The 16633-nt window shown below is 40.5% G+C and overlaps 2 protein-coding genes across 5 annotated transcripts in view; both read left to right on the top strand.

Moving 5' to 3' along the window:
* Positions 1-1518: 1518 nt before the first annotated feature.
* LOC306835976 (rho GTPase-activating protein 19-like) lies at positions 1519-9650 on the top strand. Of its 2 annotated transcripts, none has more exons than XM_079362818.1 (11): positions 1519-1627; positions 1891-2144; positions 3125-3205; positions 3711-3920; positions 4027-4253; positions 4565-4651; positions 6047-6112; positions 6371-6589; positions 6687-6782; positions 6986-7099; positions 8338-9650. In XM_079362818.1, the coding sequence occupies exons 1-11, from the start codon at positions 1578-1580 to the stop codon at positions 8341-8343; spliced, it is 1410 nt and encodes a 469-aa protein (XP_079218944.1). In that variant the 5' UTR covers positions 1519-1577; the 3' UTR covers positions 8344-9650. The 2 variants fall into 2 exon arrangements, with proteins under 2 accessions (XP_079218944.1, XP_079218945.1); XM_079362819.1 differs by having other exon boundaries at positions 1532-1627; positions 1918-2144.
* Positions 9651-13239: 3589 nt separating this feature from the next.
* The window catches only part of slit1a (slit homolog 1a), a 92521-nt gene continuing 89127 nt past the window's right edge, over positions 13240-16633 (top strand). For all 3 annotated transcript variants that reach the window (XM_079362252.1, XM_079362253.1, XM_079362251.1), the window contains exon 1: positions 13240-13935. In XM_079362252.1, coding sequence (XP_079218378.1) covers positions 13721-13935 — 215 coding nt within the window. In that variant the 5' untranslated portion in view covers positions 13240-13720. The remainder of the gene's footprint in view (positions 13936-16633) is intronic.

Below are 16633 nucleotides of genomic sequence, written 5' to 3'. Positions count from 1 at the left end.
TGTTTTTAACATTTTTCACCACTCCTTTGGCACAATTTAATAAAGAAAATTCAGGATGCAACACGAATTTAAAACCCTGCTGCTCACTTACAAAAACAGCGACACTCTGTCATCCAGGTCTGCACTCCATCCTACCCATTATGCTCTGCCTTTGGAAGGTGCCTGATCTAAACTTCACAACAGGACCCTAAGTCTCAAGCTTGACTCTCCTCTGTCGCTCCCCGGTGGTGATACAAACTACCAAAGTCCGTTCGATCTGAAGAGTCCGTTTGCAAAAAAACTAAAGACCCATCTTTTTAATTAAGCAGAGTTTTTGTTCTCATTACTTTGTTCAGTGTTGAAGGACACGGAGGAACAACGTCGGTTCCCCTTCACCGCCCATTTTATAGCAATGATAATCCATAATGTCATAATCATTATAGCCATCATCAATATTACTATAATAAGTAACACTTACTGGTATAATGACTTGATATTATGATATCAAAGGAGTTGGGGAGATGGGCTTTACACAGGCTTTGTGAGGCAGGGACTGAACCCTCAACTAGTTCGATATTTGAACGCCAACATTAATGGAGCCCTGACGTTACCATTCACCGTGGCATGATTAGCTCAGATCAGTTGAGAACACTGCAGGTGTCTAATAAAAGAATAAGTGCTACTCGCTCGCAGTTTGCCCATAACAACAGCATTTCACGCATCATTGCATGCTTTGAGGCATCCTGTCTAAACACTAAAAGTCTCCTGTCAACAGTAAACCAGTAGCACGACTTTTAGTCTTAGTTCTCTTCTACTCTACAACATATAATAATGATGATAATACATTTGCTTTATAACCAGCATTAACTGAAAGACATTCTATATGTTCAAAAATAATATAATGAAAGACCTTGGATGTTTGAAATGAGAATCTGTTATATTCCATATAGCCTATAAGTTAACAAAAGAAGAAGAGTCTATAGTAAAGTAGATGCTGGAAATTGGAAAAAGAAAATCTAATCTCATCACCTTGGTGTCCTACTTATTCAAAGAATATTTTCATTGGTTGGCACTGACTCATTGATTGACAGAAAGGTTTAATTTGGACACAAATTAAAGGTTTGGGGTGAGTCATAGCTATTTTGGGAATAAATAATGAATGTCAGCTCATTAACAAACTGTTAACTAAGAAATGAACAAACCAATGAACATATAGCCTGACGTATATACCAAAGGTTTTTGCATAATGTAGTTTTACTTCTTCCTACCCCGTTTTTTAAATTTTCTTATATATATATATATATATATACACATATATACATATATACATATATATACATTCAGAAGAAAATTAAAAAAACGGGGTAGGAAGAAGTAAAACTTACATTATGCCAAAAACTTTTGGTTTGCACCTTTTTATTATAAGCTGTAACCTCGGTTTTACAGGCTGATACCTTTTATTGGCAGATGTGTTTCCTTACATGTGTTTGCGCTTCTTTCCTCCTTGAAGTTGAGCTGTCTTGACGTACGTACGTTTCAGCCAATCAAAACAACGGGGGCGGGACTACAAATGAAGCAGCGGAAGATTCAAACCGAAGATGGCGGCGGCTTTAGATGATCTCCAAAACATTCACAAACTGAACAGAAGGTACCAATTTAGCGCTTATTTGTTGTCGACTAACACCAAGTGTTTTGCCCTCGGATGATATAACGTAATGAATGTTCCTGTCGAGTAACCTTTTATCATATGTTAGCAAACAAATGGATATATGCTGTTAGTAGCTAACGTCAATCCGCTAATTTATGCGACATGTTCTGACGCATTTTGTTTCACAACTTTTACTAGCTCTTAGAGCTTATGTGTGTCCGAAGATGAGGCTGTATACAGCGTGTGTGTTTTCTGCCAAACAGGGAGACTAAATGCAGTGTGTTTAACAGCCGGGGGAAGTCTGAGACGAGCCAGCCTGTGATATTCAACCCGGACTTCTTTGTGGAGCGGCTGAGACATGAGCATCCGCAGGCATTCACCGATTTAGTTCTCAGCAATATAACACGACTCATAGACCTGCCAGGTGATGAATTTGCTCAGCTCACAGGAGAGTCTGAGGCCAGGATGCCTTCAGCCACCAGCTTCCTACGCTCCTTGAACTTCCTCAAACGGAAAGGTAGAAGACCTCAGTGTGTTTACCTGTGAAACACTTTAGCACATGCCAGGAGTTATAGCTGGGATCGTAGTGAGTGATCAAATTGATAACAAAAGTTTGGTAGCTTGAGAGGTGCCAGTCCACTTACTGAGCACTGCAGAGGTGCCCTTTAGCAAGGCACCGAACCCCAAAACTGCTCTGAAGTGCTCGTTGTGGGCAGCCCCCTCACTCTGAGACCTTTCCAGTAATGCATGTCATGTCTATGGATCCTGTTTGTGCATGATTGTGTGTTCATGTCCATTAAACAATGTAAACCGAATTTCCCCTTATGGGATTAATAAAGTATACATTATTATTATTAATTATGCTGCATGTTTTTTTTGTTTTTAAAAAAAAAAAGGATTTTCAGACTATTTGTATGGTATGGTGGCCCGTAGGGGTCACAAACTCAGCAGCTGCTGAAACAACGAACATTCAGAAATGCTGCCCACATAAAATCAAATGCAAACTAAATGTATGTTCTTTCATGCATCCTTTGTACACTTTTTTTATTCTTTGTTTAAAATGTTCTCATATTTTATTGTATTTAAGAGCTTGTTATTTTAGCCTTGTTTCCCATGTTAACAGATTTTTTGCACCAATACACCAAGACAAAGTCCTTGTTTATGTAAATAAACTTGGCAATAAAAAACAATTCTGATTCTCAAAATTTCAGAACAAATGCTGCTACTGAAACACACTGCAAAGACACAAACACTGCACATACAGAGTGTGTGTGTGTGTTTCACTTATTTTGTTTTTGTACTTGTGACGCGTTTGTGTCTTTACATTTGTTTTGGGTGTTTGCATTTGCTGTTGTGTGTGCAGCGTTTCCGCAAGACAGTGGTGCGTTTTTCTAAATGTTTGTCTTTTGATCAGTCGCTGAGCGGCTGAACTAACTCAACTAACTCAACTCTATGCAGGATGTAACAAGCCTCTCTGCTGCATTTGATGTCTTTCAGATAAAGGCGTGGTTTTCGGTGCACCTTTAACTGAAGAAGGAATAGCCCAGATCTATCAGCTCATTGAGTACCTGAGTAAAAGTGAGTATTGCTAACATCTCATGTTGGGGGCACGTTCATCTAGAGCACTCTGTGATATCATGATCACATGTTCATTTTCCATGTGTGACACGACTTAAAGGCGAAAAAACTGACTTGCTGTTAGTTGGTGTGTAAGAGTACGCCATCAATAAGTGATTTTGTTTCATTAAACATAATCTAAAAAATATAACCCTAGAAAAAGGGTTTCTGCTCGTTGTATAGCTCAGTTGAAGTGCAGGGAATTAGCATGATGATGTCATAGTTTATTTTGAGAAAGTGATGATGTCATTTGCTGAAAGTGGACATAAGGAGCAAACGCTTCAAGTCAATAATTTATCTGAAAGCACTTTGCTCCTGCTCTGTCTCTCCTTCAATTTCATTCACTCATTTTCTCTGCCCACTTCTGGTTCTTTGATGCCTCACGTCGGCTTCACTCTGTGTCTCTCCACCCACTTCATTTACCCCCCCTCTTCGACTTTCCCCATCCTTCTCTCTCATTGCCCAGACCTTCATGTGGAGGGTTTGTTCCGAGTGCCAGGCCACAGCCTGAGGCAGGCAGCCCTGAGGGAGATGCTGAATGCCGGCACAGAGATAGATCTAGACACAGGTGACTTCCACCCCAACGATGCAGCCACTCTGCTCAAAGCCTACCTGGGAGAGCTGCCAGAGCCTCTGCTCACGCACAGACACTACTGTGCTCACCTGAAGATTGGAGGTGATGGCTGTTCATGTTCATGCCTCTAGATAAAACATAATCTCCTGTAGATGAAACTAAAACGACTTTGTTGCTTTTTTTGTTCTGATTCGTCTTCTGTATCCAGAGCTGACTCGTTTTGATGAAAAGGGGGATAAAACAAATGTGCCTGACAAGGAACGCCAGATTGAAGCATACCAGCTGCTTTTCATGCTGCTCCCACCAGCCAACCGCAGCCTGTTAAAGCTGCTGCTGGACCTGCTGTTCCAAACAGCTCGCAATCAACACGTCAACAAGATGTCTGCTCTCAATCTAGCCACAATGTTCGCTCCTCACATCCTCTGGCCCAAAAACGTAAGAACTGGATCACAATCATTTTTCATTTCTACTTTTCGAGCTAAATTATTGTCTCATTCAACAGAGCATTCACAAAGTGTAAAGGAAGTTATTTATATTTATTACCATCCAGGGGGGCACTGCCTTATAACACAAGATAATGGGAACATACACAATACAATTGCAATTATACAATTTATTAATGACACAAAAAGTTTACTAATGAAAGGACTTAAAACAATGCAAACTCCTGCACACGGTCGAACTTACGTACTCCACGACTTTGCATTTTTTAATCAAGTTCTTGCTCTGTATTTTTTGCCTGGCAGGTGATGGCAAGCGACCTGCAGGGAAACATCGAGAGACTAAATAATGATGTGGCGTTCCTCATCAGACACTCCCAAAAACTATTTAAGGTAGGCAGCTTCACAACATTTTTGTCCGAAGTTTTCAAAAAAAAAAAAAAGAAAGAAATCAAGTCGAAGGAAGTCCTGGGCTTTCGCTTTAAGTCACAGAGATATATTTTTTTTTTCTCTCCGTCATAATAATAACTCACTGTGAGCCAAGTCTCTGCTGCTGTTGAGCCAGAGAGGAGTGATCGACATGCTGAGAATTTTCTTATTCATGCTGTTATTAAAGTGCACTCAACAGCGCGAGAATGTGGAAAATGACACGTCTTTACTTCTGCTCAGATCTGTCATGATCGATGGAATCCAGACATTGAGCGAGTACACTTCAGTGTCAGAGGAGAAACTTTTCTATAGTGGAACAAAACATGTTGGGTTATCTTTAATATTTTATTCTATGTGGCGAAATTCTGTCTGCACATTTGATATGTGTTTTTCTCCTGCTATCTGCCACTTACCATGCCATACTCCCATTTCAACATTCATTTTTATAACACCGTGGGCAAAAAGCTTACTTTTCCCGCTGCATCATTGAATGATTTTCTCCTGGCTGTGAAGTCGAGCACTTGTTAAACTGATTTTACACTGCTATGGAAACTGAGTACATTAAGAATCGAGTGGTAGACACAGTGATGCTGCAGCACTTTGTCATCCATTAAGAAAATCAGGGTCTGCCAAATGATGAATAATTGGGCTGCATAAAAATAAATGCTTATAGTGTAGACTTACTGACTTCTAGCTCCCTATAAGCCAGAGTCTGTTAACTCTGCTGCTCTGCATTCATAAATACATTCATCGTCTGCATTAGTTTGACGCTCCATTGGATTCTTGGCTCTTTATGAACACATTTTAATGTTAAACCTGTTCTCCAGAACCGTTCCTCCCCCTTTGCATCTTTTTATTTTCACATATAGTCAGATGTTTCTTTTCTCTGTCCAATCAAACCTCAACATATAATGACTGGTATGACCTGTTGAGTTCTGTATTCTGTTCCTACCTGAACTTTCATCACAACAAACTTTTCTACCTCTACGTCATTGGAAGACATACCCAGAGCAGCTCGTGTTGGTTACTCCCCTGGTTCATATCGTGATTAACTCCTTGAGAACGCTGACTGTGCTGTTGCCAAGATTGCAAGAAATGCAAACGAGGAAAGGAGAGAGAAGGCAGAATTAACATGTGAAAGAAAAATTAATAAAGGAAATGGAAAGTGGGTCAATCAGAGCTCAGTGTGAACCTGATGATGGTCGTGTATTTTTCCATTCAGATTGAAATACATTGACTGTTCACAGCTGAAATATGAAGCCAGATACATTTTCAAATATCAATCATGCTCATTTAGAATGCTCCAGAATATTTATTTTACAATGACCCTTCATTAACATAATCCTGCTTTTATTGAAGGCGCCTCCATACATCAAAGAATACACTCGCTATTACTACACAGGATCAAAAACTCTTCAGTCAAAGGTGAGTGCTTTCATTGCGTTTCTTTTCCTCATTTTATTTTCAGCCAAGTTCGTGTGCATTAAAGAGAGAGTTTAAAATCCTCATGGAGTGAAATGAAAACTGTGTACTGTTTCAGGATTTAGATTTGAACAGCTGTTTGTTTGGTGTTTAAAAGTGCACAGTGTATGAGCACACATATGTGGACTCATTTTCTGCAGTATTGTTTTAGTGAAATAACAGATTTCAATATCTTGTCACATGCTACACCCGACCCTCTAGGATGATTTGACACTCTGTTCTGGGAACAAAGAGACAATGCCCGCTGTAGCAGCTGCCTCGCCGTCTCCCTCGCTGAGAACAATGGGAGGTGAGGTCAGCAGCACCTCCAACGACAGGTCCTGTGAGACTCAGAGCTACACTGAGTCTGCCCTCAAAGAGCTGTATGAGCAGGTCAACAGCATGCCCGAGTCTGCCAAGAAGAAGAAACTCATCAGACAGGTACAGTCGGTCTGCCACCTACTGTGAGGAGGAAGAACATAAACGCACACTTCTTCAAACCCTGAACCTTAATCTGTGGTCTTTCTTCTGTATGCAGTTTGAAAAGCAGCCTTTGCTGACTCCTACGGCGGACTCTCGAACTCCATTCAGCAGGAAACATTGGCGCTCACGCTCATTGGGTGGAATTATCAAGGTTGGTTGGGAGGAATCCTCGACTATCATTCCCTCTTTTACACCACGTTGTTGAACAGGCTGAACTAAAATGTCCTCATGCTAATGCTAACAAAGCCAGTAAATAAAAGAACAACTACAGTATCGATTGTTTAAACAGCTTTAACGCTCGTGTATATCAACATTTGATATCTTAACACTTTTTTATTCTTCAACATAAAACAGAGAAAAGTGTTAGGAAGCCAATCATCAGCAGAGAAAGAAAACAGTCGGCAGCAGAGTCCTCTTCCCAGCACTTCAGTAGACGGCCTTGGAAGCGAAAAGGCCTGCTGTGAAGAGGTAAATACTACATTCACACTCCAAGAACATAACGATGTAGCTTTTACCTTGTGTAAGACAGCAATCAATCATGTAGGCCATTACAAAGAGCTTTTATGAAACAGACTGAATTCAGCAGTGATGCTTCTGTCCTAGTTATAATTAACAAGGACAACTTCTCCCCAAATCTGTGTTTCTCCACTGAATAAAAGAGAATCATCTTCATTCACTTCAAAATGTGTAATGGAACAAAGCAACATAGAGCAACTGTATTCAAAGTGCTTGAACGGGTGAATCATCGAAGCATTTAACACGACTATCGTTTAAAGACATTGAGTCTCCACGAGCACGTTTTCACAAACTGCCTTCATAGCCCCCCTGCTGGCCTGCACCCACACTGCTCCAGGACTAACCGGGGGGTTACCTCTTGTACTTGATGTCGTAATACAACAACACATGAAGAGAAAATACAGGGGTGTGCTGTTGAGTCGTGTCAGCACATCAGAAGACAACACAGAGCATGACAGCTTCTTCACCGACTATGAGGTTTGTGGTGAGTCCTGTTAATCAGATACAGACAGAACACTGTCTGGGGTTTCTGGGTAATGAATGCTGTCCACGTTCGTGTACCCGTGCTTGTGCTCGTTCATGAACTGTACCACGCTCACGCACACCACTTCGAAGCGGGCCTCAGGAGAGTCCCGTGTTTGAGCATGGGTTGGTGCAGTCACACTAGTTAAAAAACAAAGTGGACTTTGAGGGTGAAGCATGCTCAGGCACGGTGCGGATTACCTATTGTGAGTCCTCACAGTGTGCTCCATCTGTGTCGGTCACAGCCCCTAACTCCTCCCAGAGAGCCCATGTAGGGATGCTGCAGATGCAGTCTCTACACTTAAACTCCTTTAGATGATATTGGTTTTCTCCTGTTTGCTTTAATCAGTTTCCTTTGTGCTGGGATTTCCTTAGAAATAATGAACCATTAGGTGATCTAGATGATAATTATATTTCTTTATGCTGTTGATGAAAATGTAAGAAGAAACACTTATGAGAAGTATGAATTCTCTTATATTGAAGCCAAACCAATCAGATGTGAATTGTAGAACAGGATAATGCCCTCCTTAATGTCAGCAGCTCGCTAAGTCGTTTGCCAGCTATCACATGCTGATTTCTACACGCAAGCCTTTCTCTCACTTCGGTTTGACTCTGAAAGGTAAAAATGTGAACTCATGTTCTCATCTTTCTCTCCTCATCTCCTCCAGGTTTGACTGTCAGTCACAGAACTGTCCCAACTGGAGCAAACAAAGTCTGACTCGTCACTTCAGCGGGCAATAATGATCCTTTCGATCAAGTGTAATAACTAAGGAGTATAAGAAGCTGTCTGGTTTGACACAACGTTCAGCTACTTTTTTCTTTTCTTAAAGAGCCTTAAAAATGTCTCTGCTGTCCCGACATTTAACTTAAGTTCTCAAGAGCATAAAAAAACAAGGAGGATGTTACATGCTTTATTTTGAGCCGATTCAAGTTCTGACTTTTCTTCTTCTGTCTCCAGCCGCATCTTTCCGTGTTTGGTGTTCATTCACAATGTTCTGCAAAATTCATCTCGCATGGATTCTTTTTTTTTTTTTTTTTTTTTTTTTTTAGTCGCTTGCTGGTATAAGATCTGTTTCAAACTTGTTTAATTTAATTTGCAAACTTACTTGTATTTATTTTTGAAGATGCATGTCTCTGACCCTTGAACCCAGTTCATTGATGAAATGTAGTGAGCAGACTTTTATATTTAAACGATAACTTAATGTGGAAGTAGCATCTACTTGAGACGTTCAGTGTCTGTGCAGACTTTTCAAACTTTTAAATAGGAAATATGTGCCTTTAATTTCTGAAGTTACTGTATTTTTATTTGACATTTGCTTCTTTTCTTTTTTTTTCTTTTTTTACAATAGCTTATGTGAGTGTGAGAGTGTAAAATGAGGGATTCATAAAGAAGGAACAGCCAAGGATGGGAAATGCAAAACTGGAGGCCAAAGTTTGCGTACTTGTATTTATCTCTCTTTTAATTTATTTCCGCTTTAGTCACAGTCTGAGATGTCAAAGCTGTGATACGTTTAACTACTGATACTTTCAACTCTATTCTGTGTTTGCATCTTTATATTTACATTTTTGTTTTTAGTCCACTTTGGATTCTTATGCAACATTTGTTGGTTTTATAGCTTTAATATACACTTGTATATTGTATATATTTTAAAACTATCCAGATTTTTTAAAGAAAACTTTTTTCTTTTAGATTTGTATTCTATCTTTTAATTTTCAGTGTTTGAATGCAAATGAAGAAGGAGGACTTGTTTGTCTACTATGGTTACAAACCAAAGCTTTCTGGTAGAGTTTGAGCCACTTTTTTCAAACCTCCTTGTTGTCTTAATCTTTCGGTTTTCACTTCAATGGCCACTCTGCAAAGCGATGTCAGTTTAACTATAATGTGATGGCCGAGGTGTTCCTTCTGTAACGGTCTTAAAGTGATGATATTGGTGCTACTTTGAAGCTATGCAAGTCACTGTTATTAAAAGACAACACCTGAGTTGTGTTGGTTTGTTTTTATTTGGGGATTAGTTGAATTCCTACATGTTATTCTTTTTGGTCTTTAAGACTCACACAGCTGTCTGAAGTTTAGGGGTGCAGGTTTACGTACATCCACAAGGTGGTGCTCTTTAGCTGCAAATCATTCGGTCAAGGGTACGACACAAATTTGATCCATTCAAGATGCAGACAACAGAAATATTTATGGCAATGTCAGAATAATCTGGTAAATTACTACTTCTTGTGACTTTAATAATCATAAGCTTGAATGTGAACACTTCATGTTTAGCAAAATCCGAAAAAAATTAAAGTTCTAAAAGTTTAAATATACAGAAAATCTACCTTGAAGACGTTCACTCTATGTTTGACCTCTTCATCTTCAGAAACGTCCTTTTGTCCTGCATTTTGAAGAAGTCAGTTTGAAGAAACCAGAACAGTTATAAAAATATCAAAGGCAAACATGAAATTGTTTGCAGTATGTGCACACATTGGACTTATTTAATGCAGTTTGACAGGGAGAGGGTGGATAGTAGGAGCGCAGGCAGCGCTCCACAATAGGAGGAATGTCTCAGTGTGTCATTATGGTGTCCATGTCAATGCATGTTTGGTATTGTAAGTATATGTTGTAAACATCTGTGAGAATGGGCCTGCTTTTTCTCATGTCCTGTAAATATACAACAGACAGCTTCCATGATAGGAATAGGATTCTTTTACAGCCAAAACTCCGGAGGGGTTTCATTTAGCATTCTTTCTGCAGAATGAGCATGATGACTGTAAAATGAGTCAGTCGACTGTAATCAACTTTACATTATCTGGGCTGCACACAAAGCCACAAGCATATAAGATGAGTGGATGTGATTGTATTTTAAATGTATGCACCAAAATGCCTTTCAGTGGGAGCTACTTCTGTTTCTGGTATTTCACTAACAGATGTGTGTTCGAAAAAAAAATCTGGGTCCAAATACTCCTTTAGACAAATTAAATCATTGGTTAGTAGAGGATATTTTCTTTCCTCCTCATGGAGCTGCAGTTCTTTTTAGAGTGAAATACAAATAACTTGGGTTTGAAGCATGCTGTGGATTTTTGTACTTGCTAAATTTAGGTTTGTCTTTTTTTTTTTCTCTCTCTCCCTCTCTCTCGATCAAGCATGCAGGAGCTAATTCAGACACGGGCAGCTGCCAGCTACTTGATGAAAGTTTGCTGCTTTGATTTCTACCTTAGGGTATAGGCGGTAGGATAATATTTATTAAATGCACAGGCTTCTGGAATTGTTTTTTTTTTTTTTTCCTTTTTTTTAAAATGGATACTATTCAACATGAATTGCAGTTCGCTCCTCCTCAGACTGAATTGCTGGTGGGGACTCATGTTTTGCAAACTCTCCTCTCTCCGGTCTAATTGTTAATTGCTGGCATGGCTTTGAGAGCATCAGAATAATTCCTGTTGTGTATTTGTGTGCAATCCTGTCACGACTCTGTGAGAGCTGAGGGACGTTACCTCCACCCCCCATTACCACTAAACACCACTGTCTCCTCTTTAATTAGACATTCATACAGGCAAGATCTACACTGCTCTGACACTTTTATTGGGACAGATGCAGCTTTTTCTTTCCCTGAGGTGCATCTATGCAAACGTGTGTGTATGTGTGCGTGGACACCTGCATGTGCACACACACACACACACATATATATATATATATATATATATGCATATATATGCATGCTTCAAGCAGGTAAAGCAACAAGGCAGACAGATGCATACACATGGTTTGTGTTTGCGTCTCCATAGCCTGATTCTCTTTCTCTTTGTAAAAGTTGGCGAGGTATTTAGCTAAATATTGGAAGGGACTCTCATTATAAAGCTGAATCCAGCGCAGCCATACACCAACTAAGGTCTGTTTGTTTCGTTACTTATCAATAATCCAACTATGAATGAGTTTTAGTTTTTGTAGTGGTAAAGAAGCAATGGAACAAATGAAGAAGGGACCATAATTATTGAGATGGGGGAAATGTCTTAATTGGTTCTAAATTAAGAATTTTATCACAACTTGGAGAGAAGTAATCTTTAATTTCTTCTGTGAAAATCAGTCCATGGGTCGGTGTGTAAAAAACAGTTTTTTGCCACATCTCTATGGGTCTTGATTAATGCTGAGTTGTGTATAAAATGACCCTAAATCAATAACATGCTGTCACATACTTGGTTGCAATATTATCGCATATAAGCATCACCCCATTGAAGTAGAAAGTTGCAACTCAATACAAAGTCCTACATCACATGAAGGGTTCGTAATACAACACTATTATGCATAATGGGAAAAGGACCGGAGAACTCGTCATTGGTTTTGTGCCACTAAGAAGCAGACTCAGCATTTTTAAAGATCACTTCATTATAAAGGTGACCAGTATGCAGATATGGAGGATCTAATCATTACACATTGGTTCGATAAAAAGTCAGCAAGAAGTGCTTGTGACTGCTCTTTTTTTTTTCTTTGAAACTTTTCTTTCTTTGCTTTAGTTGAAAGAGTTACCCTTTGTTTAATCACAACGATGACTGTGAAAAATGCACCCTGAACTGAACTCCAAAAGAAATAGATCTGTTTTCTACCAACATCCACAAACTGCAAATCAATATTCATTTGGAAAATTTACTGAAAGCTGCAATTACACTATCAGCCGCAGCTGGACTCTAATACATCCAGTGTTTTATTTCAATGTCAACCTTATATTTACCGGTATTAGGAATTCCCTTTAAAGTAAATAATGGCAGACAGACACTGCCTATCATTCAATTTTCCTTCTCAACTTGGTCCAGTTTTTGTCTTTGAGCCCTTTTCAGGGAAGGCATGCTGCTGGCTCTCAGAGTGGATTGTGTTGCCAGTTTGTGCCATAAATCCACAAAATATAGCAGGTATGGTTGTAAAAGTAGCTGTTTGACTTTTCATTTGTATATAGTAGGATATAATCTCTGTTCCTGTGCCCATGCTGATCTTAAAATATAGTGTTGACTTACTTTTTATAGCTGTGGTTGCCTTCCCAACAGATCCTAAATATCTGTATATGTGTGAGTATGTGTGTATTTTCCACCCCTCTACCCTGCTGCAGCCACACTTGATCTACATGTTAAGGCCCACATTTACGGGTTATTTATTCCCACTTTTTGCCTCCGAGGACTGAGGTGTTGATTCCTCTCCTCCCCGGTGGATTCTCCTTCGTTACATTCGCACAGACACACTCACACAGGCCGGTCTCCCCACAGCCTCTCCCTTCAGGGGTTATGCTGTGTCATGCAGGTTAGGTCTCTCTCTGGGGGGTCTGCCTGGAGGCAAACCTGAGAGAAAGACTAGGTGGAGTGAGTGCAAAAAAAATCAAAAGAAAGATACTTGGAGTAGATTTGTGTTGTGAATAGAATCAAGGGAATGAAAGAGGGATCTCCAGAATGAGAGTGAGTTCAGGCAGGGTTCTGGGGGGGTAGGGGGATTGTGTGAGGAGGAGGGAGGAGAGGAGGGGTAGGGGTGGAGTCGGGGGCTCTGCTATTTGTAGATCCTTGTGATGGATGACTGGTGTGTGTGTGTGTGTGTGTGAGAGTGTGTGTGTGTGAGAGAGAGAGAGAGAGAGAGAGAGAGAGAGAGAGCGAGAAAGAGACTGGCTTTTTTTTCTGCTCTTTCCCTGTTCCTTCTCTCTTCAGGCAGGCAGCGCAGAGTGGGACTGACTGAGAGGAGGACAGACGTGTGCACACCAGAGCTCTGCAACTCCACAAAGACAAGAGAGGGAGGAGGAAGAGTTTGCAAGGAGAAAATAATAGAAAGAAAACAGCTTTTTTCAATTTTTAACATCAGCAAACTGTGGTGGATATCATACCTACATCAAAAGAAATCTAAAAGAACAAAAAGGATTTGCTTCTTCACAGCTTAAAGGAAAATATTAGCATTTGTTAGAGTTTTCTATTTATATTCACCACAAACAATTATTAGAGAGGACTTGCGAGGTGTGGGAGGACTTTTTTTTTACAGAGAGACAAAGAGAGTGGACAGAAGGAAGAAGTGGTTTGCAGGAGAGGAGGAAGGCTGCAGAGGAGATGAACATGCCCGTCAGAGGAGTCTGTTTTGGGGCAGGCATGGGCAGGCTGGCCGGGCAGCCGCTCTGGATGTGGGTGGTGATGCTCTCTGCCCTGCTCATGGGCAAAGCCAGCAGCTGCCCTGCCCTGTGTACCTGCAGCGGCACCACAGTGGACTGCCATGGACTGGGACTCAAAACCATGCCAAGGAATATCCCCCGCAACACTGAAAGACTGTGAGTGCCATCTGTACTCGAACCTCTTGTGTGTGTAAATGTGCGTGTGCGTGTTATAGAAACTCCTCAGTCTCCCTCTGTCTTCTTGTCTTACCGTTTCACTCCAGATACAGTATTGTGTGTTCAATCTGGAGTATATTGTAAAGGTGCACATGACTTTGCTTAGCCTGTAAGAGAACAATAGCCCTGTCTGTAAAGCTCAGTGTGTGTGTGTGTGTGTCTGTATATGTGTCAGTCAGTCACTCACTGGCATTCCAGTCAGGTATAAATAGGCATGAGGGACTGGAAAGAGCAGGAGCAGATGTGTACCTTTCACCATGATTTACTTGTACCTGCTTGTTTATGCTAGATGCACTTTTTAAAACCTGAATTTGCAGATTTGTTCCACTTTCTAAGCCGTCATGGTTGTAAGGGCAAAAAGTGAAGTTTGTCGCAAAGTTAAAATTGTGCAAGACAAAATCACATTCGCTGTCTTGTCTGTGGTAAGTTTAGATTCTTTATTATTTTCCCCCCAAAATGTTTCTGCCTCTCAAAACCCAAACAAAAAAAACTGTCTTTATATCCTTTCCCCTCCTTGTCCCCTTTTTCTTTTACTCTCCTCCACCCCTGTGCCAAAGACTCCCCTCTTCCCCCCCTTCTCATGCCCCTGAACGCTCACTTCACAAATTGTTAAATCATGTAGAAAATTAAGCAAATGTGCTACTTAAGTGAGTCTTGCACGAGGACCACGTAGCTGTCTTGTAAAACAGAGGGGAGGATGTGAGACGGAGAGGAGAGGTGAGGCAGACGCCGGCTTGCAGAGTGGAGTTTCTCTGTCTATTCTGACATTCCTCTGAAATATTCATCGGTAAATCAGAAGTGAGGAGTGCAAGGGGAAATAGATTGTTCTATTTCAGCTTTTAGAAGATCAACCCTGAATAAAACATGCAGTGGGAACGGAGGAAAGAAAGCCTGTGTCAGAGGCAGCGCTGGCATATTGGGAGCTGGCTGCATATTTAATGCTTTTCATATTTAATTTCTAAGAACACCTTTTTTTTTTTTTGCCTGTATGGCAGTCCACATGTTTCCGGGTTGCTTATGCACACATGCTGCCTCAGCCTGGACATTTAAGCCGAAGGGGAACATGATCATTTTGTGGTTTCCTTTTACATGAATGGCCATTCACACTGGAAATATACCCTGCCCCTAAACTCAAGAGCATTTCTGTGTTCAAAGTTGTTTGTGCATTCATAGGTCATGTTTAGCATGAGATTTTATCGTTGGAACATCTCTGGATCTTAAAGCACGCTGCATTTTAAACATGACGTGTATAAAGGTCATGTTTAAATTTATTCATGGGTCACTGCCTATTTTTTAGGTGTGTGCGCGTGTGTGTGTGTGTGTACTGGTGCGTGCATCATCTGTGTGTGTAGGTCATGTAAAAGGTAGCTGGTCTCCATGGAGCAGTACCACTTGACATTAGAGACTGTACTCTTCTGCGTGCTGTTAAATAAGGTGATTCATCAAGCTGATTGTGCAAGCCCACCCTGCCGCCCATGATGGTCCCATGTGCATAGCGAGATTTATGTGTTTGTATTTCCAAAATGTGTGTTTATGAGAGCGATACTGTGCAAGCGCTACTGGGGTCAAAGATGAATTATGAGGTAGTCGACTTTTTGAAATATTGTTCCTAAAGTTGATCGCCTTTGCCATTCGGAGGAAATGTTAAAAGAGCTTTTACTTAAACGAGATGTATTTGAATGCAACACTTCTTGAATAATAATTTACATAAAATTGCAAATAGGGTCGCAACGATACCAGAATCTGAAACTCTGATACAAGACTTGTAAAAACATCAAACAACATCGATAGCTGTTTCAAATCACGGCATCCAAAAAAAGTCGTGGGTGACCAATATTGGGTCATTTATTGTTTTTTGATCATTTTGACTGTGGCTTCAGATGAGAATACACCTTATTTTAAATATTCCCTCTGAGTTTTCTCTCATATTTATAGTCGAAACCAGCCTGTGAATTTGAAGATCACAGGAAGATCGCTGGCTTCATCTATAGGTCTAAATATGACTGAAAATCTGTAGATATATTGACTTTGCTCCAGTACTTTTCAATACTATTGATCATTAAAAAATCTGAGCTTGCATCATTTTAAAATGCTGAATGAAAAATTCTGACAACATCACATGCAAAGTGTACTTGAGCTAAACAGCAGACGTGTTGAAAGAGGAAAAAAAGGATGAAGAGCATAGTAGAAAAGATTGCACTTGACTTTTCCTGTCTGCTTTGCTGTTTGTTTAAGGATGTCTGTGTGAAATCACTGTGTGTTTTTCAGTAGAGTATACCTGGGGATGCTTTTGGGAGATAGAGTGTGTGTGTTAGAGCTGAAAGGGGTTGGTTTGGGGGGAAAGTGTTTGTGGAGTGGGGGTGTGTATACGAAGGGTGTTGAGACAGACAGCAGAATCCCATTTGCACTTGTCAGTGTGGGTTTGGATCAGGTCTGACCCCTGCACTCCTCAGTCTGAAAACTGTAATGAGACTGTGAGCTCCTCGTATTAAAATGACACCCTGCCTCGTACGGGCCACCGGGTGCTCCCTCCCCCGCTGCTCCCTCTCTGCATCCATCCTCTCTGCATCTCTTTAGGGCATCTGCTTTGGCAAAAAAAAAAAAAAAAAAAAAAAGCATGAGAATCACATTGATTTCA

Source organism: Symphodus melops, assembly GCF_947650265.1.
Source record: "Symphodus melops genome assembly, chromosome: 15".
NCBI classification, from domain to species: domain Eukaryota; kingdom Metazoa; phylum Chordata; class Actinopteri; order Labriformes; family Labridae; genus Symphodus; species Symphodus melops.
This window is presented reverse-complemented; position numbering and strand designations above follow the sequence as displayed.

Coding starts and splice junctions, on each gene's coding strand:
- LOC306835976 (XM_079362818.1), top strand. CDS start 1,578: ATGGCGGCGGCTTTAGATGATCTCCAAAACATTCACAAACTGAACAGA. Junction 3,206..3,710: donor CATTGAGTACCTGAGTAAAA/GTGAGTATTGCT, acceptor CTCATTGCCCAG/ACCTTCATGTGGAGGGTTTG. Junction 6,590..6,686: donor AGAAGAAACTCATCAGACAG/GTACAGTCGGTC, acceptor TTCTGTATGCAG/TTTGAAAAGCAGCCTTTGCT.